Source organism: Rattus norvegicus, chromosome 17 (assembly GCF_036323735.1).
Source record: "Rattus norvegicus strain BN/NHsdMcwi chromosome 17, GRCr8, whole genome shotgun sequence".
In the NCBI taxonomy this organism is placed as follows: domain Eukaryota; kingdom Metazoa; phylum Chordata; class Mammalia; order Rodentia; family Muridae; genus Rattus; species Rattus norvegicus.
In genome coordinates, this window is record NC_086035.1 from 59197307 (window position 1) to 59221201 (window position 23895).

A 23895-nucleotide genomic window follows, 5' to 3' on the forward strand; every position below is an offset into this window, starting at 1 on the left:
AAGCTCACCTTGCTGTCAGCGCTGCATTACTCTCCTATCCCTTGCTTTGTAACCTCCTATCGCCAACCGCCCCCCAATTCCCACATGCTTGCTTCTATTCTATCCCCTTCATCTTGACATGGGTATTTAATGAGTGATCTTAAACCACCCCAATTCCCCACACCCACTTCTCCCACAGTGCTTTCAGCTGTCTGTGGTCGGCTGAATCTGCTCAGGTAAGACATTTTGAATGAAGTTTTGTCTGTACACCATGTGGAGGTCAGAGAGCACCATCATGGTGTCCCTTAGAAGGGGCCCACCTTGGCTTTTCAGTCTCTCATTGCTTGCAGTGTTCAGAGCAGGCTAGACTGGCTGACCAGTGAGCCCAGGGTCCACACTACCATCTACCTTTCCGTCAGTCCTGCGATGACAAGCATGTCGCCACTTGGCTTTTACTGAGTTCTGGGAATTGAACTCTGGTCCTCACTGCTCCTTTGGAGCTTTCTTAACCCTTTCTTCTCATGTGCCTTACTAAACAGATGCATTAACTTCTTTCTTTTTTAGAAACAGGGTTTCTGTACATATCCTGGGCTGTCCTAGAACTCACTGTAGACCAGGCTGGCCTTCAACTCAGAGATCCACCTGCCTCTGCTGGGATTACTGCCACCAGGCCTGGCCTGTAAGCAACTTCTAATGGCTTCTAAACAGAGACAGAGCCAAATACTTCACACTACCCTGGGGTCACTGGGGTCATCTACTACTGGGAGTTGCCCCTGAAGACTAGTCTGGATACTGAGGCAGAGTGGGACTCTTCTGCTCCAAGTTCCGTTCTGTACAGAAAGTCAGAGTCCTCTGTGCCATACTCTGCTGTCGTCCCTATATTCTACTCCCTGGTCCCTGCGTCAATGCTCCTCTCTGCCTGACTGCTTCTGCTGCTCAAGTCTCTGACCCAGTCTGACTGGGAACATCCTTGGCTCTCTACACTCGTTCACCGAGCCTGACTTTCCCTTCCCATTAGTCACACTACATTTTACATCTCATTTACTCTCACCTCCATGAGATTATTAATCAAGCGAGGGATTTCTTTCACTGCTGAAGACAGACACATCAAAATAATCACTGAAAACATGAAGTTCTCCCTTCCCATTTCTAACCAAGCCCCTTACTCAAACAACAAAGTCACACAAAGTTCTGGGGTTGAAAACAAAAGGCAGAGACCACTGCACGTTAGTTTGTCAACATGTAATGCCCTGGGTTTATTTTGTGAGAATTCTATCACAATGTTTCCAGGTGGGATTAAAAACCTTAAGGATAACATATGTCTGCCATTGGACTGGGCATTCAGACTTCGGTACTAACAAAGCAGTAGTAGTCTGGTAAGTACCATTCTCTTCACAGAAGAGAGGTCAAATATTTCCAAAGGAAGGCACCCGATATTTGTGGTTCTGGCCTCGCAGCCTTCTGGAGAATCTTAAAAGGAAAAAGCTGGCTGGCTGTTTTACAAACTGGAATGACGATACACGGACAGCATTCTTCTCCCCTATATCCTTTCTGTAAGAACAAGTAAAGAATGAAGTCTTTAAACAATTCCACAATATAAAAGTACATCTTTTTGTGCTAAAAAAAGGGCAAGACAACATAAACTCCAGTTGTAAGGACTCCGTTTGTGTACTTGATTTAACACTTTTTGGTGTGGAAGGAAATGGGACGACTGGGCTGTTTGTAGGGCAGCAACATAACATTAGTGCTTTAAGTACCAGGGCTGCCCAAGCTTGCAGGCAGGCGGGGATGGGAGAATTCAAGAGACTTCATTTTTAGCTTGTTGCGCATCCTAATGCTAGTAGACCAGGAAGATCCCCATTGAACAGTACATTCCCCGTTTTAAAAAACTGATGCCTTTTTTTTTTTTGTAAAATTCTGTATGTATGTCACCATTTTTTTTTTCACATGATACACAGAAAACTCAAGGACCCAGAGGGAACCAAGTTATGTTATACCATTTACAAAATACCAAGGAGTCCACAGCTACCTAACACATTTACTACAGCACAGGAACCAATGAGGGTACAGTGTACAAAACCTGTAAACACGGCACAATAAATAGAGACAGCAGGTTCCGCACCATGCACATGATGTGATGACACCAGCTACACAATCTCACAGCTCACACTCTTGTTGCAGTTACCCCCCACCCCCCGCCCCCAAGTGCAAAGCATCACAAATGAACAGTTCTGTATTCAAGTAACATATATACAAGGGTATTACAAATATGCAGTACTGTACAGATAATTGCTGTATTCTTAATTTACAGATGTTGATTTTTTCCTATTAACAATAAGAAAAGAAAGGTTGAAGCACGAGAGGTGCGCAGTGCTGCCGAGTCCCCACAGCTGCCACGGAACCGCCTACGCACTCCATCCTCCCTGCGTTCCAACGCTCTGATGCATAGCACCTGACCATGTCCCCAGGATGCAGTCCTGCTCCCAGGAAGCTACGTCACCTCCATTGCTACTGTGTTGTCTGCTATGTTGTTCAGTGCTGGCTTTTCTGATTCATGATTTTCCCTGTTGGGATAAAAGTTCCGTTAGTCAATGGTCATGTACGAGCTGAGCCAGTGAAGGCCGTCCTTCCTTTAAAAGCCTTAGTTATCTTTAACAGCAGGAAGAAAGGTCACTTATGGGGCAAGGGGACGAAGGATTAGGAATTTTCGTAATTATGAAAAACAGGCAAGTAGAAATCAAGTATATCAGGGGTCAACAGTCAACTCCATGCCAACTGCCAAAACACTGTCCAAGAACTCAAGTGACCCAAAGATACAGACACACTCAACACCGAAACGTCTCAAGCTCTGACAGTTACAGCAGCTCCCTTCCACAGCCGACTTCCCTTCTTACGCTTATCTACTTACTTAGTACATATGTGCATACACACGTGTGCTCACTCGAGTATCTCAGCTCAACTTTTGGGAGTCAGTTCTTTTCTTCCACCACATAGGTTCTGGGATCAAGCGTAGCTTGATGGGTTTGGTGGCAAGGGCCTTTACCCATGGAGCCATCATGTTAGCCCCAAACCTTTATCATCGTTTTGGGATGTGTGTGAGTGTGTACACACATGTGCGTGCACATGGAGGCCACAAGTGGATGGCGAGTGTCACTTCTATCCGTCTTCACCTTAATTTCTGAGAGAAGCTGAAGTTCATGGAGTTGATCCCTTCCTTTCCTGTAACCCCCACAATGTAGGGTCATGCACTCAACACGTGAAGCTTCTTTAAAAATGTGGATTATGAACTCAGCTGCTCCTGCGTGTACTGGCAAGCACTGAGTAGTTCTCTTTGGCCCTGAACTCTTTTTCGGCCTTTACACAATTACGTTGTGTAGTCAGAGGCAAGCTGCAGGACTGCTTCTCTTCTTCCACCACACGATACAACGGACCAACGCGGGCTGTCAGGCTTGACGGCAAGCGCCTCTGCCCACGGAGGAGCTCCTCCTCCCAACCCAAAGCTTTTCTTAACAATCATCCAGCACAGACACAAATATCTCCACAATTCTTAACAATCCAGCACAGACACAAATATGTCCAAAATTCTTAACAATCATCCAGCACAGACACAAATATGTCCAAAATTCTTAACAATCATCCAGCACAGACACAAATATGTCCAAAATTCTTAACAATCATCCAGCACAGACACAAATATGTCCAAAATTCTTAACAACCCAGCACAGACACAAATATGTCCAAAATTCACGATGGGACTTTAAATCTAGGTCTCAATCAACATCACTAAGTGAGACAGACACAGGACTGGAACACTGGGTAAAGACAGGGATATGAGAAGTCCCATCTACTGTAAATGTCCCCATATTTGTCATGTTCTACAGCAATGAAAGTCATGATTGGTGATGTGGAAGAGGAGAACTAGTCCACTGATCAGCCATGATCAGACCAACAATGCGTTCCTGGTACTGAACAGATAAATGTAGACAGGGCCTGTGGGTGTGCAAAGTGAGCTCCTGCACAGCTGCTCTCCCGAACGCTCTCTGCTGAAGTCTCAGTGTTGGTCTAAGCATAGCACTGGCCTTCTAGGCAGCAATGTTAACCGCTAAGCACCATCTTCTCCAATTTTTATTTCTGCTTTGCCCACTCAAACTTATGATACACATTCTCTTCACCCAATCAAGTGGGGTCTGATATTTCATAGAACACACAATTCGGTTTTAAAACAAGAGCAACTGTCAATACAATGAACTGGGCAACACACGCTGATCTGAGACAAACCTAGAAGGGCTTCTGTCTATTACCTGCACTGTTTTAACACCCACATTCATGTTTTAAGCTTATTTCTTGCTAATCTGAATAATGCAGGTCTTTGTTTCTTTTCTCCTAGTACTTTGTAGCAATAGGATTTTAATTAGTTAATACAGAGTTAAATTAATAGTTATAGTTAAAATGGAACCTTGACAAAAACCTTAAACTCCTGAAATCAAGAAGGTCAGTGAGCAGAGAAAGCCACGGCTTATTAGATGTCAGCAGGCCTGCCAGCATTTCCACAATGAGTAGCGAGCAGACTGGCGAAGGAGGCTTTACCAAGTCTACCCCACAGTAAGCCACCGATGAGATCCATCAACAGCATGACAGCACCTAAAGAGGCCTCCCTCCACCAAAGCCACACAAGAGTGACGACACTCGAGGCTACTGCTCAATTAGGGGAGGTCCGGGCCCCAGAAGCAACACTGACTGTCCCAGTGAGTGGACTGGCCTGGTCTTAAGACTGAATTCAACCAACACTGAATTATTACATCCGCTTGCTTAGTTCTTGAGTAAGCGAAGGTTCATTCATGTATTCATATATATATATCCATATATATTCAATACACAAAAGGAAAAGAAGAGAAGACTTAGGTGGATAGCCACTTCAGGAGGCAAGTTAGGTGTTTACATTTCAGACATTTAATCTTCAAAGAACTACTCACCTTGGAACTGAATCTACAGAGGATGAGGAGGGGACCTTGGAAACTTGACAGTTTGCTGCAGCAGCCAGCTTTAAGGCAGATGGCGGAACAGCACTTAAAGTCCTAGGTATATGCCGTGCGTTTATTGGGGCGATAGAGTTGACAGTGGGGACAGATGAGGGGACAGTTAATCGGATGTTGTTCCCAAACAGAACCTGAGTTGTTGCAGAGTTGGCAGCAGTTACTTGGTGACTCAGTGCGCTGTGGGAACCCGAAGTCTGTGTAATATTTGAAGGCTGTAACAAGGTTGAACCTGCGGTCGAAGGACTCGTATGTACAAGCGCCGTTGGTGTAGTGCTGCTGAGGTGCAAGCCCTTGTATACTCCTAGGGAGAGGAAGAAAGCATGTAAACACTGCACTCTGCGGCTAAATCACAATGTGTACAAACATGTATGCATGTGAATATAACTGGGTCTTTCTCCTCACCTGAGGCGGGAAGGACGCCATTCACCCCAATCCCAAGCACCACATCATCCTTCATCTTGAATCCCATCAGCTGTTCTGACGTCATTAAAGCAGAAGCAGCGAACTGTGCACTGGCAGAATCCAACGTCTTAGAAACAAAACCCTGAAAGGAAAACACAAAAGTCATCAGTGTAATTGTCTTGAAGTATCAGTCAGTACCACAGGTGATCAAAGTCGGTCGGCCTCACTACACAGGTCACCAGAGTCAGTCAGCGTCACTACACAGGTCACCAGAGTCAGTCAGCGTCACTACACACAGGTCACCAGAGTCAGTCAGCGTCACTACACAGGTCACCAGAGTCAGTCAGCATCAGTACACAGGTCACCAGAGTCGGTCAGCATCACTGCACAGAGTCACTAGTCAGTCAGCCTCACTACACAGGTCACCAGAGTCAGTCAGCGTCACTACACACAGGTCACCAGAGTCAGTCAGCGTCACTACACAGGTCACCAGAGTCAGTCAATGTCACTACACAGGTCACCAGAGTCAGTCAGCGTCACTACACAGGTCACCAGAGTCAGTCAGCATCACTACACAGGTCACCAGAGTCAGTCAGCGTCACTACACAGGTCACCAGAGTCAGTCAATGTCACTACACAGGTCACCAGAGTCAGTCAGCGTCACTACACAGGTCACCAGAGTCGGTCAGCGTCACTATACAGGTCACCAGAGTCGGTCAGCATCACTACACAGGTCACCAGAGTCAGTCAGTGTTACTACACAGGTCACCAGAGTCAGTCAGTGTCACTACACAGGTCACCAGAATCAGCTTCACAGCTCTAAAAGCAGCAAACCAATGAAATCTACTTCATTTTCATAGCTATAGTTAATTGTCTAACTTAAAGGTTTACACATTTTGATCTTCCTATGATAATACAGAATATATACAAAGCAATTACAAAAATAAGCCTATTAGTGCAGAATACAACAGCAGCAGAAAGTTTCAATTTTCTCAGGTAGTTCAGTCCTGGACAAATCCATTAAGGCAAATACGTAACTTCTTTCATTTAATCTCCAAACACCATTCTTCCTACCCACCCTCAGTGCTAATATCCACCCACTGTCCACCCAGAAGCACCTTTCAATAGTAAGACAACCATCCCTTAATTAAAAAAAGATCTGACATCATAATTTAAAAATGAAAAGGCCTCTCGCATCTTCAAAAATGAAATTTCCTTTAAATGCTTGGAAGGACTCAATTCTCAGCCGTTCAGCCCCAAGTCTATCTATACAGCAAGTATCTTTCCATACTTAAGAGCAGAACAGATGGTTTTGGGTTAACTCTGGAACTGGAACATCAGCTGCATGGGGCTTTGCGATGAGGACAGTACATTACAGACCCGTCAGAATGAAGCTACTTTACAACTTAGAGAGCTACGTTCTTAAGTTACTCTGTATAACAGCAGCAGAGGGAACGGCTTCCATACTCACCTGGAGTGTTCTTTCTAAACCCTGTACATTCAGGCCAGAGCCACGTGTCTGCTGGTTAGATGCAAGGTTCTATGACAACCCTTGGTAATGAGAGATGAACTCTGGTGGGAAACAATGAGGGATAATCATAAGACACACAAGCCCCTCACCTGTGGAGCGGCGGTGGAGGAACTGCTATTTGCTTGCTGCTGCTGAGTTTGTGCAAGCTGCTGCTGCTGCATGAGTGCCAGTTGCTGCTGGTGCTGCTGGTACTGCTCGGCTGTAAATGCTGAACATAAAACAAGGAGGCGGTTCACAAAGATGCAGATGCCACAGACACCTTACAACACTACAAAAGTCCAGCATAAGAAAAAGGTGTTTTTGTGCAAAGTGGAGGCATTTGGATAGAAATGATGCTGCTAGAGATCATTCCAGACAGAAACCAGCATCTTCTGCCACATCTAACCAAAGTGGCTTCAACTTCAAGAAAAACCACTGCTTTTCTCAGCTGTGTGTGACACTGTGCTGGACAGCACAGAAAGTGCTCTTGGGCTCTCAGTCCACGAGCTTGGAGATGCCCTTTGCACTGCACATGAGGTGAAACCTGGTAACCAGCATTCCGCTTCTATTTTGTCCAGATCGCCATGCCAAGGCTCAGGCCGTCCCAACAGCTGTGTACAAACACTAAAGTCTACATAGCTTCTTATTCCAGTCATTATAAAACTTTCCTCTACATAAAAAGTAAATCCAATAGTTTAATACTTAAACAGGAGAACTCATCTTTCAAGTTTAACAGGAAGAAAAGAAGTCCCAGGGTTAAGGTTAATGAACTTTCCCCACCCAGTTAACCCACCTGGACAAAATCCAGTCAATAAGAACGGAGTAATGCTGATTACTGTACAGAGTGAAGCCTGAGGACAGACACTGTGTTATGCTACTTATGTGTGTCTATGGAGAGCTCAGTTCTAAAAAAGACAAACAAAAAAATGTTCATTTATTACCCCCAAAAGTGTGTGCAACTTTAAAAAGGAAACCTGTTTCTTTATTCTTTTCCTTTGTCAATTTGAAAAGAAAGTGGGGAAGGGGAAGAAAAAAGAAAGCAATATCACAGCCACCTGACAGTGAAGGCTTCTTAAAGAGTCCTTTCCTGTCTGAGTAAAAGTTACTTAAAAAGCAAGCAAGCAAACAAACAAAAAAACCAAAACCCCCAAACAAACAAAACCAAAAAACCACAACTCAAACAAACAAACCAAAAAAAAAACCCAACCCCCCCAAGCCCCAAACAAAAAAACCACCCCCCCCCCCAAAAAAAACCCCACAACTCAAAGCAACAACAGAGTTTAGCCGTACCCGGTACCAGAGCACCTATTACCAACACTCCTTGTGCTTCAGCCCGCCGTTCTCAAACATGCCCACCTGACTGCCTAGAAGTGCTCTGCTAGTTGAAATGTCATCACCCCATCAAGTCTTCTGAATTTCACTTGTAACTTGGGAGGGGCTTTACTAACCTCCAGGGTCCCACTTCTGCCTGGTACCACTCACTAGACAGCAGCACTTCTACCACACACACTGTATGTGCCCAGAAGACCGTTAGGCTATCGGCACCTTCACACGTTCTTGAACTGAACTAAGTTCATGGCCCACATGGGCAAAAAAGTACTTCTCCCTGGAAAAATACTCCTACCGATTCTCTTACTTTTTGTGTTACAGCTCCATTTAATTGGTATCTAACTTGTAAGTCTTTCCTACCATTTGTAATCTAAAGATCTAATTCTGTGGGGAGACTTATTGGTATTAGGCAGGCAATATTTGGTAATTAATTTTTTTTTTTTCTGGAAGGGTCAGGGCATTTCATACCTAGGAAAATGATGACTCAGCCATTGCTGATGACCTCTCATGAGTGAAGGTAAACAGATGCTCATAGATAGCAATGTTATTTCCCTGCAAAATTTCTTTTGTAAGTATTTGATGTATGTGCACTTCAGTTAAACATTTAGTGGTAAGTAAACTGGGACTCAACTGTGAATAGACTTTCAAATACTTCTGCCCTAGTTAAACTTTCCCCCAGTTTCTGCCAATCCCCCTTTTTAAAAAATAGATTTACTTATTTTATGGTTATGAGTACACTGTAGCTATCTTTAGACACACCAGAAGAGGGCATCAGATCCCATTACAGATGGTTGTGAGCCACCATGTGGTTGCTGGGAATTGAACTCAGGACCTCTGGAAGAGCAGTCAGTGCTCTTAACCACTGAGCCATGTCTTTGGCTCAGCCAACCTACTTTTTATCATCTGTCTCTTGCCAGTGCAGGTGCAGAGATAAACAACACTTAACCCCCGAGCCAGTCAGCTCAGCATCTCATCACTGCGTTTTAGATGCTGCTGCTCTATCTAGAGTCTACTTGTAACATCTGGCCTGGATGTTTCTGGTAAATGATCTGTATTTAAAACAGCAACAGAGCTGGCAGTGAGAAATAAAAGCACAGCACAACAGCGTCCTCAGAAGAGCGTGCCACCTGCTGTGGTTCAGCATCTCCATGCCAATGTGACAGGACTCAATTTAGGTGGCTGCCAAGTCCTCTCAGCTCCTTCTCAGAAATAAAACTGCAATCTGTATGAAGGTACATGTGGATAATGAAATGGGAGCTGGATCTTATATTCCCATCTTGTCATAGAGACTGCAGAAGCATTCAAGGTCCCTGATCCAGTCTAACTCTAAGGTCCAACCAAATGTTCCATGAGATAAATGAAAGCGATACTTTCTCAAATGTCTACTAACAACTGGGGCATCAAGGCAGGAGTCTTCAGCTATACATCTGCTTCAGATAAAATGGAAGTCAAATTTAACTCAGAAACAGTGGGGAGAACCAACTAAAGCAAATCTAGGATCACAACTGCTTTGCGGAACCAAAAGAGCAGCGGTGGTCAACGAGACCATCACACCTGATGCTGTCCTGTAACCTCACACTGGACATGAGGCTGAGGGCCTGGGGAAAAACACGGAAGGTGAACAAGCACCACCAGTAGTGAGACTTCACAGTTAGAACAGAAAGGCAAGAGCATTGAACTGGGGAAGAAAACGAGGCTATCTCTGGTGAACAGTTTGACTCGATCCCATGAGAAAACAACTGAGCTGCAGGAGGCTGCTTGTGGTAGTGTATAGATAAGCTCTCTGAGCAAGCTCCTTCAATGCAGAATAATTTGATCAATTCCATTTCCTCCCATCAGAAATAGATTATGATGAAACTACCAGGTTTTTAGGAGTCTCTAACTAACTCTGGGGTAAGACTCTGTAAAGCAAACCAACTCCAAGAATGGGGAAATGCTGTCTTCCAGTACCTGGAATTGTCTAAGGCCCTATAGGCACACCCCTGACACTGCAGCAAGCTACCTAAGTGGGAAGGGAGACACGAATCAGCAAGAAATGAACCATTTATATTTCATTAAAAACAAACAAAACCCACAAACTTGTTTTAAAACAACTCCGAATCAGTAGTTTCTAATTCTAAGAGGCTGACCCAAAAGGTAATGAAAACAAGAGCTGGGGATATGGCTCAGTGGTACAGCACTTACCTAATGTGCAGGAGACCCTAGCTAGATCCAATCCTCAGCCACTCAAAACCAAATAAAAAGCCCAAACAAAATAACTACGATGTGAAATGGTCTGGTTACTAAAGTAGGATCTCTGCAGTAGAGAACTGAAATCAAAAAGCTTCCCAGTCTCTATCAACCAACAAAAACCCAACTTGAAAACCAAGGTGTGTTGTAATTCAACTGACAGCAAGCCGTGTCACAGCTGAGTGTGCCTTGCTAAGACTTCAATGTGACATTTCACTATCGCAGTGCTACTCTGGACGTGACGCTCCTGCAACATTTACATCCACCTGCTGAACTCACAGTGCACCACACACAAGGTGCCGTGTGTGTGTGTATGTGTGTGTGTGTGTGTGGGGGGGAACCACCTTGAGGTAAGCTTAGGGTCCCATAGACTGACACAAGTAACAAGAACCACTGCACAAGACTGCAGGCCTGCCTTTCCATGCAAGATCAAGCCAAACACACGGATTCTGCCGGTAGAGCTTCTGTTGCTTACAAACACAAAGCAGGCTGGAGCAGACAGAGTTTAGAAAAACAACTTACAATGATGCTGATTTCAATTTCACTGGACGCTAAGAGGCTTTTACTGTTGTAGGAGTTTTAGTCTTTCTGAATCATCTACACACTCATACATATATCCTTTCCCCTGTCTGTCTGTCTGTCTGTCTGTCTGTCTGTCTGTCTGTCTGTCTCTGTGTGTGTGTCTCTCTTGCTCTCTGAGAGAGACAGAGTGAGTGTGCATCAGGAGGACAAAGAACAACTTATGGGAATGGAGTCTTTCCTTCCACCTGAGGGTTCTGGGGACAGAACTGGGGCAGCAGGCTTGCTGGTTCATAGCCTTCACCTACTGAGTCACTGCTAGACCCTTGTCTAGCAATTTGATATCACTCCAATTTCAAATGCACAAAATAGACGGATGCTCAACCACTGACCAAATAGTAAGAAGGTGCTAGTACAGCTTGATAAAAGCCTAGAAAAGTATTGAAAACAGTCCAAATCATGCATTAACTGATGATCACTAAAAACAATGTATCCTATCCCGAAGCAGACCTAGCCCTAGAAATTCTAAACCCCTATCACCAAGTCTTCCCAAGAGCTCCCTCTGATACACAGCATTCATGGCACGTCCTCGGAGGCTACCCAACACCCTATTCAGGACATGCTCCATGGGTGCACAGCTGTGAAATGGCCAATGAACAGCAAGCTGAAGGGACCCTGAGCTGTACAACTGCATACTCTTCAAAGAAATGAGTACACTCCTGGTATACACTTCAGTTGGAATTCTCTATTCAAAATGTGGATATAGCTCACTAAGAGCTACTTAGAAAAGAGCCTGGTGGGGCAGTGTATCACTTGTATCAATTTCAATATCTGAGTCAGTAATTGAATAATCAGAAGTGGTTAAATTTGAGGCCCTATATTTGGCCTACACTATGGGCCAAACTGACACCTATCCATCTGATGGGATGGCTGAATCAGCACGGCTAAGGTCTAGCCTGCAGATGCTTGCGGAGAGGACGTGGCTGACACTCATGAGACCCTCAGCAGACCTAGAATAATTGGATTGTCTTTTCTGTCTTCAGGGGCTGTTAGCAGAACTCACTTAGGTTAAATTCACACATGACATAATTTAGAGAGCCTCATGACCTCATGAATATTCCCAAGCATGAAAACAGCATAACTCTACTGTAAGCTCTTATTTTCTAAGTATATGTGAAAATAAAGACAGCATTTAAAAAGGTCTGATTGTCAAAAAAAATGATTAAGAAGAAAAGTTACATAATTATGAAAGGCTTTTTTCAGCTAACTTTTGCTAATGTCTACCTTTTAATGATGTTGGAGAAACAAAACAGCAAAGTTTGCAACTGGCACCGACATGCCTCTGTAAGTCACGCCAGCACACCATGTTACGTAAACTGAAATGAAATCTGGAGGTCTGTCCTGGTCTATAGTGTTCCACTTTAGGAGTGACAGGATGTGGTTGATAGAACATGGCTACTTTCTCCATAAAAATCTCAAAAAAACCCTCATATATCTCCAAAAATATTTGGGGGGAACCGATTAGGAGTCTCCACTTTTGAATTCCCCACACCCGTGCATAGCTAACTAAGGCTCCAATCAGCCAGCTTGTCAGCCTGGCTTGCAGGACAGAAAAACGGTTAGTAAAACTAGTGGAATTACAATCACTAAAGTCCCAGAAACTACAGATTTTTTTGACAACTGATTGTCAAGTTTGGTCAGATCACAGAACTACTTTTATTTGTAACTAACAAGTAAATTAGTTTATGGAGCATTTCCTCTGAAGATGTCAGCAAATTCTTATGTGTAGAAAACACTTTAATTGTAACTTAAGGTAATTAGGGAAACAATCCTCTTCTTAATCTGTATTAAAATCATCCTAAAAGAACTTTAATGAAATGATTTAAAAACATTTCAAGCATAAGCCAGACATGGTGGTACATGTATGTCTTTAGTCTCTGCACTCGGGAGGTCGAGCAGGCAGATCTCCACGAGTACAAGGCCAGCCTGGCCTACAAAGTGGCCAGGACAGCCAGAACTACAGTGAAACCCTGTTTCAGAATAATCACCAAAACAACTACCACCAACAAAAAAATCTCAAAAATATCTCTTCACTTATTGTATGTATTGACTGTGTACATGCACACAGGCCACAGCACACGCACTGAGGCCAGAAACAGACTGAAGGAGTGGGATCCTTCCCTTCTACTGTGTGGGTCTGGGGACTGAGCACAGGCTGTGAGGCTGAGCCATGTTGACAGTGAGCTTTTATAATTTATACAACTCAGATAATGTGGACTACCTAAGTGTTCTAAAAAAGAAAGTCACGGGACATTGCATTGTTCCCAGTGTTTTATTCACACTATACAACAAAGTAGGGATTATCTTTAAAATATCTACAAACTATTAGAAGTCAGCTTCTCTGGTATTTATTCTGAACGACTGCCAATGTAAGTTTATGTCTAACTACTGACTAGTGGCCTCTAAATTTAAACAGATCACAGTAGATGATGTTCAAGTACATACCAATAACAACTTGGGGTCCCTTTTATTTTATTACTTGAAAATTAATGAATCTTGTGGTTCATGGGCTACCTCAAGATAACAAGTTAAACATTAAATATATAGTGACAAACATACCACCTCTCTTTGGCTGTGGTTAAGGAAAGATGCACGTACACACAAACCCACACAGCAACAGCACTACTGAGCAGAACTCAAAGAAGTACGTGAGGACCTCACTACGGGAATAATATACCACATCCTCAACAAGATGGGAGACCCCACCCTTATAGCAATGGGTACCACAAAAGGACATACCACAGTGTGTCGAGCCACTGCTACTTCTGCTCTGTGTGGAGGCGCTGCACGTGTGGGCCCCAGGCTGCGCTGGTCCTGCTCGACTTATACTTCTGTGTAACTTTCTACTGGAGAGCTCACCACTGTCACTGTCAGGAAGGGATGGTGTCCGGGGCCTAAAGTGCCGCCATCTACATGATTTGATATCGACTAGTATCTGACTGAGGTCTTTAGAGGAAGGTCTGTCCGAGGTATTGGTTTCTGAGGTATTGGCAAACTGATTGACTGGAGAAGGTTGTGGTGAGGAAAGCATGTCCAGATCCAGGTGGTGAAACATACTGTCATAGTCTGAATGCGCTCTGTCCAGCAAGACCCTGCACAAGGAGCAGACACCAGAGATTACATCACAGACTTTCCTTTCTCTCCCGAACGCTTTCCCCCAAGCTGAGCAACAGTACACTGGACATTTAAAGTGAGCAAGTTCATCACTGCAGCGTTTGACTCTCACACTGTATGCGCACAGCACACGGAGCAGAGCACGGCGTGCACGCAGCAGCCACAGGACAATTCCCAAGAGTTGCTTTTCTCCTTCCACCAGGTGAGTCCTGGGGACAGAACTCAGGCTGTCACCTTGGTGGCAACCGCTTCTTCCCACTGAGTCATCTTGTTGGCTCTGGTTCTTTTAGCCTCAAAGCTCAATGTTGGACAAAGTTCTTTTTTTCAAATTGTCTTTCAACCAAAACTTTTCTGTGCTTTGCAGTTCCTTCTCTCCTCCACTCCATGTATGAAATATTCTATTTCAGACCCCAGAACCACATCCTGACAAACTGAGGCCATGAGCAGCAAAGTTAAGTGGTCACTGCAGTAGTTAACGTAAGGTTTTCCCCAGAACTCAGCGACTTTGGTTGTAGTCTCCTGAACCAATCCTGAGTGTGTACACACAAGTATACTTGTCCTTTCTTGGGATTCTACTCTGTGATAACTCAGGTGCTAAGAAGCTTGGGGAGATAAGAACCCACACGGGCCTGTAGGGACTACGCAGTGTAGTGTGTGAGGACGTTGGGAGTGCAAAGGGAACATGTAGACAGCTCTGCTAAGCATAGCAAGCTGGAGCTTCTAGACTCTGTTCACAAGAAGGGCCTCAGTTTAAACTCTGACTCCAATGTCTAAAAAGCATGCTGGTGCAAGGAAAGCAGAAGCGCGTTACCTTCCACCGCGCCCGACCCGTCTTCGTGCAAATCCAAGACACCTCTGGGGTACGGTGAGAGTAGTTAAGCAATATCTATATCGCACATCCCCCAGGCCTCCATCTTTAGGGCTAGTCCAGGGCCAGTTGCCAGTTTGGTCTAAATGAGGCTAAAAAAAAAATCCAAATTATTGTATTTTGTCAGTCTGTCTGCTGTTTGTTGTTTACAGAAAGTCTGACACTTACAGCATAGTACTGACAGCCTGCTTTCCTACGGAAAGCGAAAGGGCCATCAGGGTCATTCTCTTCCTCAGCTTCTGAAGAGCCAGACAAAACCTTGAAATAAAGCAACGAGAGGTCAAACATGCGGGTTCTATGTTCCTCTTCTGTGTGCAGAGAGCTGGTCTTCTGTTTACCTGTGACAGAGGCTCTTCATCTGAGCTGGGGAAGTCGTACTGGTTTAAGTCTTTAGCACTGAAGCCTGGCAGTGCAGCAGGACTTGGCTGCTGGGGTGCGGCAGCAGACGACGGTAAGACTTTGGGCTTCTTTTCATATTTGCGCTTCGGCCGAATAAGATCAGCCTTATCTTGCTGCAACACAGACACGAGTCGGTCACACAGCGAAAGCACACCCCACAACTGCAACCTCTTAACAGCTTGAGTTAATTATTACTTGGGGAGCCAAGTGCTTGAACTATTAAAAGAGGCTCAGGCAACCCTCTGGTGGCCCCCCTACCCTCAGAGGGTCAGTCTCAGTTTCCCCTAATAATCTACATTTGCTCTGTTCAAAACAAACATTTGCTTAAAAGACTTAAAAGTGTATGTGTATGTGCAGGTGTCTTCAAAAGCCAGAGACTGTCAGACCCCCTGGAACTGGAATTACAGAACTGTATGCCATCTCACGTAGGTGCTGGCAACTCAACTGCACCCAGGTCCTCTGCAGGAACAATGGGCACTCCTAACTGCTCACCCAGCTCTCCAGCCAGACAACAAAACAGTTTGAATGAAAATTTAAATAAGAAAATGTTCAAAACAGCAGGCCTATTCCACTAATGACTCTGTCTTGACTTAGAAGGATTTAAGGTAAACCAGAACCACATGCATGGCTCATGTCTCTGGAACATACAGACGAACAATGAATGTTGTACAATTAGAATCCGAGTTAAATCCCAAAATATAAAAATCAAAGTAACACCTTTGAAGTGATTTGTAAGGCCATATATTTCAGACAGGTGGACAATAGACTTCAATATAAAAACAAGGAAAACTGTACTATGCAGGACTGGAAATTATGAGCACACAAGTATTTGGAACATGGCCTTTAGCATTTTTTTTTTTTTTTTTTTTTTTTTTGGCAGAGGTAATTGGATAGAGGTGTTTCACTGAGTAGCCTTGGCTAGCCTGAAACTCACTATGTAGACCAGGCTGTGTCTCAACCTCAAGAGATCTGCCAGGCACAGCTTCTGCTGGGATTAATAGCCACCATTTGTGATTACCAAAGAGAATACTTCTATTTATCTGTTCAACAGTTCAATACTTCAAAACCAACATGTTTGAAATAGTCTTGGTCAGTGCTCTGATAGGGAAAAAGTCTATGCTGCAGAAACCACCATTCCAAATGGTACGGTAAATTATACACCAAATTATAAAAAAAAAAAAAAATCACAGACACAAAATATTAAACAGAACAGGTTAGATAATAAATGATTAGCAGATCACATTATTTCCTCAATTGAAATGGAATGCTAAGTCTGAGTTAAATGATACATGTTAGGTCACAAGTATATGAAAACCTTCCCTGCTAAGGTGCATTTATCAGAAAGGCACACTGCCGGCTCTCTCTTATTCCCCTGGTTTTCTCCTTACTAATTTTATTTCCCCCTCACCAATTTTACTCTTCACAAATTAGGACATATCAACTTGTCAAAGTATTTCCACTTCTGCCCACGTTACCAGCCGTTGACAAGACCCGCCTGACACTGACACACAGATGTGGCCCAGAACGTTACACTGGGTGGAAGGCTTCATGCTCTCTCCAGGCCTCCATACCACTAACCACACCAACATTTCATACCCCCTCTCAGCAAACCCCTCTTTTTATCAGACAGAGAGCAAAGCCTTCCCTTGTAAGGAAGCAAGGGAAATTAAATTGTCGTGAAAAGCTCCCCATTTTTAGTGTCCCTTATTTTCAGTGTTCAGAAATCCCTTGCGGTAGGAATTCATGGTTTTCCCTGTTTACTGGATCTACTGTTACAAAGCTCTAATAACCTTGTTAACTTTGAACTCCTTCGCATCCGTGACGTCCTGGTGTTTGAACTGGCTGCTGTTAGTAATCGGGATGATGGGGATGGCATAGGTAGGCTTCACTGGCTGTCTCTGTGCCATGACCTCAGACATGATCTCTCCACTGTAGTCACCTAAATTATACCTGAAATTACAAAGGGAACTTTAAGCTATACACAGAGTACAATGAGATGCTTCCATACACACTGTGAAATGATCTACAGTCCAACTAACTAACTCACTCACTCACTCAACAGCCACCTCCTCGGGTACCGTGTGTGCCTGCTGTAGGTGGGGTAACATACGACTTTCAACGCACGTGCTACTCAACAGTGGCCCTAAATGCATATGGGTACGTTGCCGACTTGTATGTCTGTGCACCATGTGTGTGCCATGCCCATGTGGCCAGAGAGGATACTGGACCCCTGGACCTAAGCTTAACAGAAAGTCGTTAGATGTCACAGGGTACTGAGCATCAAACCAGGTTCTTTACAAGAGAACCTCTGAAGCACCTCCTGCAGGCACGAGCCACCATGCCTGGCTCACCTGGCTCAAACCCAGAGCTGCATGCTTGACAGGCGCACTCTACTGATGGGGCTAACGCCTGAGCCGTCCAGTCTTAGCTCGGCTCAGGGCTGAAATGCCTCAAGCAGTGCCAAAAACACCTTGCCAATTAGGACTGTCTGTGCTACAAAAGTACTTTCTTTTTTATGAAAGAATCATAAGAAATTTAAGTGTGTTTTTTTTTGGGGGGGGGGAGGAGCTGAGAAGCAGGGCCTTGAGAACGAGCTTTTATGTACATGTCATGTGCATGGCACTAAGTGGTCATCTGAGTATCATGGTGCTGAGGGAGCTCAGGGAAATGTTTGCCTGGGTTGTGCAGGGCCCTGGGTTTTGTCTCTAGTACTAAAAATCCCCCACAAACCCACAAAACACTACAAATAAACTACTAGCAGTCACACACACTCTCATACAGCCACACAACTCAAAAATAATAAAATATCTCTCAATAGAAACACCTGATGTGCTGTTAGTGAGCCCAATCACCTTGCAAGAAAATTAAGACAGAATTGTGTATAAAATTTCACAGTTTAACCCACAGTCTCTATTAAAGAAAATGTTTCTGAAACTTCGGATTAGGAAAACACGATGGTCCTGGCACTGAGAACTTGCTTCACCTCTTCTCCATAATCTCCAGTGTCAGGTGCAGCAGCTCCCGTTTACTTTTCTCACGTCTCTTGATCATCTCCAGGATGGTGACAGCCCGGCTGAGATCCCGGCGCAGCTTAAGCATTTTCTCATAGGAGGCTTCATCGTTTTTGCGATTCTGGAAATATAAAGCTACTTGCTTAACATCAGGAAGCACTTCTCATTCTTGGCACATAAAAGTGTATGGATCTGTAGGGCTACAGCTTAAAGACACCGGAGAGGAACACAGACCACCAAGATACCAATTCCAGACCTGGTTTTTAAGTGAATCAGTATTAATATATATTAAGACCTCCATTAAAAACTCTAAAGGTCAACTACTTTTACTAATTTCTCGTGTAATTAAAAAAGTTAGTGTGTGTGTGTGTGTGTGTGTGTGTGTGTGTGTGTGTGTGTGTGTGTGTGTGTACAAGTGCCCCCAGGTCCAAAGTGGGGCACTAGAATCTTTGGAGCAGGAGGAGTCACGAGTGCTTATGAGCTGCCTGATATGGGTACAGGAATTGCAATACTGTCCTCTGATAGAGAAACAAAAGCTCAGAACCACTGAGCAACCCCTCTAGTATAATTTTAAGGAATATTATGTAAAAGCACAGAATTAAGTCACAAAATTAAGGTATTAATAATTTTTCATAAAATTAAAAAATTTACTTACTTTTCGAGTTTGCATTTTCTCAGTTCGTCTTCTAAAAGCCACATAAGGATCATTTGTGCTAGAACCATCTCGTTTTTCCTGTTTTACCGACGGGATAAGTGATGGCCCCCGGCAGGTTTTCCTCTTTTTAATCCAGTATTCATAAACTTCTCTAATTAACTCATCATCTTCTTTTAGAAGTAGTTTGGCTTCCTGCAGACTGACTGGCTAAATGTAAAACCATTTCGTCACTTTCATAAAACACATACGCGAGAACTCAACACCATTCATCACTGCTTCATTTTCTGAGAACAATCAGGCCAACAGCAGTATTGACAGTTCATTTTCTTAAACAGGGTCTCCCGCATCCCGGGTGAGTCTGGAACTTGCTGCACAGCTGAGGATGAGCTTGAACGTCTGACCATCCTGTCTTAAATACCAGGACCCGGGCAGGTGTAACTACCACACCCGCCTTTGCTGGGTGTTGGGGAGCATGTGCAACACGCGTGCTATGCAGGCACTGTGACTAAGCAACACCTCCAGCCCGTCTGTGCTCAGTCTTTACAATAATCTCACACCAACTCCTAGGTCACACAGCTTGCTGTGTTTCATGACTTTAGGACTTGGTATTAGTCACTTTCTATTGGTCACCAAATACATAAATGCCAGGTAAAGAGAGTTTTTTTGCTTTGACATAGGGTCTTACTATGTAGCCTTGGCTGGCCTGGAACTTACAATGTAGAGGAGGCTGGTCTTTAACTCACAGAGATCCATCCATCTGCCTCTGCCTTCCAAGTTCTGGGATTAAAGGTGTGTGACACCATATCCTTCCAGTTTATTATTTTTATCTCTATATACAGCTAGGATAAGTGAGGCACAAAAAATTTAAACATAATGCTCAAAATTATACAGGTGATGACTAGGCAGATGTGAGTCTACGCTTTAACTGCAGAGTGCTACCTCAGCCCTCCTCCATACTACTGTACTGTTCACATAACACAGCAGTCCAGAGAACACGCAAACATACATGAAGTTGTACCTGCTGACCGCTGCCTTTTTCTAACCGGTCAATCATCTCCTCAAACTGCACTGGGCAGATGTCCATTTTCTTCTTCAGTTTATTCACAAAGACTTCATCCTCAGAATCCAGGTCGTAATCAGGCTGCTCAGCGTCCAAGCTGAAAGCTGATGGAGGAACCACAAGCAATCATTTACCATGACTCCACCAGCAGAGGCCGCACAGAAGGCAGCGTACAGCAAGCCAGCCGGGGCTTCGTAAAGAATGAAGGCACCACCAGAGTCACACAGACTCCAGCTTAGTGCTGGGTCTTCCACACAGAACGGAAAGTAGATAAAAGCTATACAAACAACGACAGGACTCCCCACCCACTCTTCAGGTAAGTTATTTGTCTAGATTATTTAAGTTCTATTTTATAAATCATTTAGCTATTTTTCCAAAAGATTAAGGAAGCCATTATCAGTAACCGTAACAGTTCCAATGGTTCAAGTCAAGAGACTCTTGTGTCACTGTGTCAGACATGTGTAGCTTGGTACTTGCACACGTAGGTGAGAAGTCCAGTCTACAGCATCAAAACTCATTCAGTGGTTTACAAAAACCACTGAAGGGAGCAGATATTAAAGAAAATTAAATATTCTGATAGCAAAACCCTTCTATTTCTTTCCTTTGGGTTATTAGTTTCTAACTCTGGAAAACGAATGTCTAGAATGGCAAGGCCTTTTTAATTCATCTTTCTGACCCAGTCTCCCTAAGGCCAGAAGCATATCAAGTCTATTATCATATGGCATGCTGTAGTTTATGACTTCAGGCCTTTCTTTGTATTACGTACATTTTGTCTAAGCAGGTACATTCCAATTTAATCTTTTCAAACTCTAGATGATGTCGCTCCTTCAAAGTCCTCTGCCTATCAGTCACCCAAGTAAGTGGTTCCTAAGCTCTTCAGCCTCAGAAACTAAGTCCTCAACAGAAAAATGGGCTGAGAAGATATACAACATTCTGCATAAATTAGAGGCATTTCAAGCAATCACAAAATCGCAAGGTACATAGCTTAAAAACAAAAACCCTATCCCAATCATTCTCTCCTCTCTTCCCACTGCTGTTTCTGTGTTGTTTGACACTTTAGTTATTAACCCTCTAGTGAGATGAGATTGATCCTCAAGGGAGGCTTATGTCTTGTCTTTGTATCTCTAAGTGTTTTGAGAAAGAGGAACCTGTCCCTTCTGTGCCACCCCTGTCTGAAGCAGTCAACTGAGAAGTATTTTAGCATTATGTAAATCTACTTAAGCCAGAGGGAAAGAACCACACAACTAGTCATTTGTGACATATGGGGACACTCAGTGGGTGGCCAGTAACTGTTACCCTTGCTATAGAGGACGCCTTAAGTACCTGCAGAATTAAATGTATTACTCTGCTGTCTATCTTCTTCATTGACTTATTTAATTAAAAGTGTGCTGAGAGTGCTAACTGGATGTCTAGACTTGAGTGACTATAGAGTGACTATAGAGGTCTCTCAACCCAGACTTTGCAGCAATCTGTTCTTCCCTTGAGAATCCACTTCCCATCACCGTTACAGAAGCAAGACTTTGAGAAAGTATTATATGGTGGAACAGAGGCAGAGAACACTGGATTCTGCTTCTAACCAAATTAATCCAGATCTATGTTTGTTCCCTAGCTATTTTGATTAAATTTATACTAAGCAAGCAAAATTTAAAATTCAGTCTCTGCCACATTAGCTGCATTCCAAGTGCTAACAACTGACATGTGCCTGATGGTAAGCGCTATCTAGAAAAGTACCAATTAGAAAACACATCTATCGCTCTAGATGGTTCCATTAAACACGGCTGACTCAAATCACCCAGAAAGCCATACTGACAGGGACCAGACTGATGTTCTACCTTCTGAGGTTTTTAATGCATTTTTAGGATCTTATCTGTACAACACTTCCCAGAAAGCTCTACTGTGAACTGTGGCTTTTCTTTAGAGCAAACCCCAAGGGAAATCATCATCATCACAATGCTTAATCATTCCTAAGAACCAAACCAGGTTGCCCCACATCACCTTTCTATCAATGCTCTCCACATGCTGCTGGTACATACTCAAATCATCTTTAAGCCTCCAGGGAACTACGGAGGGACTAGACAGGAAGACTGTCTTCATTTCACCAGAGAGAACAGTACCATTCCCAGCCCCCTACCCAAGGGTCCTTTTGATAGTGCCAACACAGGTCCCACTGAACAGTTAGTTCAGCTGCCCTAGAACCTGTGGCTCCTACTTTTCACCTCCAGAGTGTTAGTTGGGATTACAGGTGTGTCATGGCTTCTCTAATGGATTCCATCAGCCACACAAGCTTGGTGGCACATACCTGTGATCCCAGGATCCCAATACCCAGGAGGCCAAACCAGTGTGCTCCAAGTTTGAGGTCAGCTTGATCTATACAGTAAGCACTAGCAGCAGCAACAACAACAATAACAACGTTCTGTCAATTAGAATGAGATCCAGCTGTCAACTGCTCCTAAATAACTACCACACTGGATTTAATTCCTTTAAAAAGGTCAACCAGACACGTGCACAATCAAGGCCATTCACAACTTAATTCTGGGAGATCGACAATCTCCTTTTGGCCTCTGTGGGCACCAGCAATGCATACTACGCACCATACATATATACATGCAGATGAAACACTCGTACATGTAAAACCAAGTAAACAAATCTTTCAAAAAACAAAACAACGCACACCATCACCATGCTGTGGGCATAGTTCAGTGGTCCAATCTTTGCCTTACATGTGTAAAGAAAGACATGGGTTTGATCTTTAAAACCGCAAAAACTAAACCAGAAAGATCAACCCTTAGTATTGTATGTTACATACAGGAATACTGCTACAACATGAATCCAAGTGCATGGAGCACAATCCCACATAAAAGCTGACTTTACTTTAAAAGAGAAATAGAAAGTAATATGAGACAGTAGTTTCCTCCCGTTTACTGGGGCTCGGTCTCCAGAGGGTGCGAAGCCACAGTTTGCAGCCTGATTATTTAGTGTCATCTCCACTCATCCTCACACACCATTCTTACTACACTTCCGCACCTTAAAACTCAAAGACTGGTATCTAGAATGTCCCACATAATCCTTCAGAGCTCAGCTGATCACAGACGAGTGAGAACAAGATAAGGACAATTTCTGTACTTACTGCAGAGATGAAATACATATAAATGCTTACAGTAACAAAGTTAATAATTAACAAAATTATTGTGCTCAAACTAACTGGGCACAAGCAGGCTTGCCGGCAACAGTGCTGTGTGACATAAGGAGAAAAGCACACTTTCGGGGTCAAGGAGACATTTCTCACTCTGGTTCTAATATAAGCACTAACTTTCAATAAATTATCTCCTAAAACAACTCTGAGTGAGTGTCAAGGAAAATGTGTTGTGCTATTCGCTGTGGGCAGTGGGATTAGCAACTCTTGCCTTAGGTCTCGGGCAACGCCGTCACTGGATGCTTCAGCCTCCTCACGGTGAAGACCTTGGTTCTTAGAGTCACTTTCAAATGTACTCAAGTAGCGCAGACAGAGAATCCTACATCTGAAATCGCGTACAGCTCTGAGGTTGATGCTATGGGCTTTATCTGTCACAAAGCGGAGCCCTGGACCATGTCTTGGGTAGACATGGAGACAAAGAAATGCTATGCTGTGCATTCTTTCAGTAACTGGGCACAAAGGCAGAGCACTGGCTCCGGGAAGCAATGACACAAAGTCTGATTGTGTTTTAGGGTCTACTGGGGGAAACAC

At 43.8% G+C, this 23895-nt stretch overlaps 1 protein-coding gene across 6 annotated transcripts in view; it reads right to left on the reverse strand.

Annotated features, from left to right (window-relative positions):
• Positions 1 to 1206: 1206 nt before the first annotated feature.
• Epc1 (enhancer of polycomb homolog 1) overlaps positions 1207 to 23895 on the reverse strand; it is a 91023-nt gene continuing 68334 nt past the window's right edge. For 2 of the 6 annotated variants that reach the window (XM_039095281.2, XM_039095280.2), the window contains exons 3-14: positions 20118 to 20275; positions 19112 to 19318; positions 18429 to 18577; positions 17236 to 17395; positions 15385 to 15558; positions 15215 to 15304; positions 14990 to 15138; positions 13804 to 14156; positions 7038 to 7156; positions 5418 to 5559; positions 4953 to 5316; positions 1207 to 2543 (exon numbers count right to left, since the gene is read on the reverse strand). In XM_039095281.2, coding sequence (XP_038951209.1) covers positions 2471 to 2543; positions 4953 to 5316; positions 5418 to 5559; positions 7038 to 7156; positions 13804 to 14156; positions 14990 to 15138; positions 15215 to 15304; positions 15385 to 15558; positions 17236 to 17395; positions 18429 to 18577; positions 19112 to 19318; positions 20118 to 20275 — 2138 coding nt within the window. In that variant the 3' untranslated portion in view covers positions 1207 to 2470. Of the gene's footprint in view, positions 2544 to 4952; positions 5317 to 5417; positions 5560 to 6888; positions 6958 to 7037; positions 7157 to 7720; positions 7833 to 13803; positions 14157 to 14989; positions 15139 to 15214; positions 15305 to 15384; positions 15559 to 17235; positions 17396 to 18428; positions 18578 to 19111; positions 19319 to 20117; positions 20276 to 23895 lie in introns of those variants that run through there. The other 4 variants (NM_001309462.1, XM_003751704.4, XM_063276006.1 and 1 more) reach the window with 3 other exon arrangements.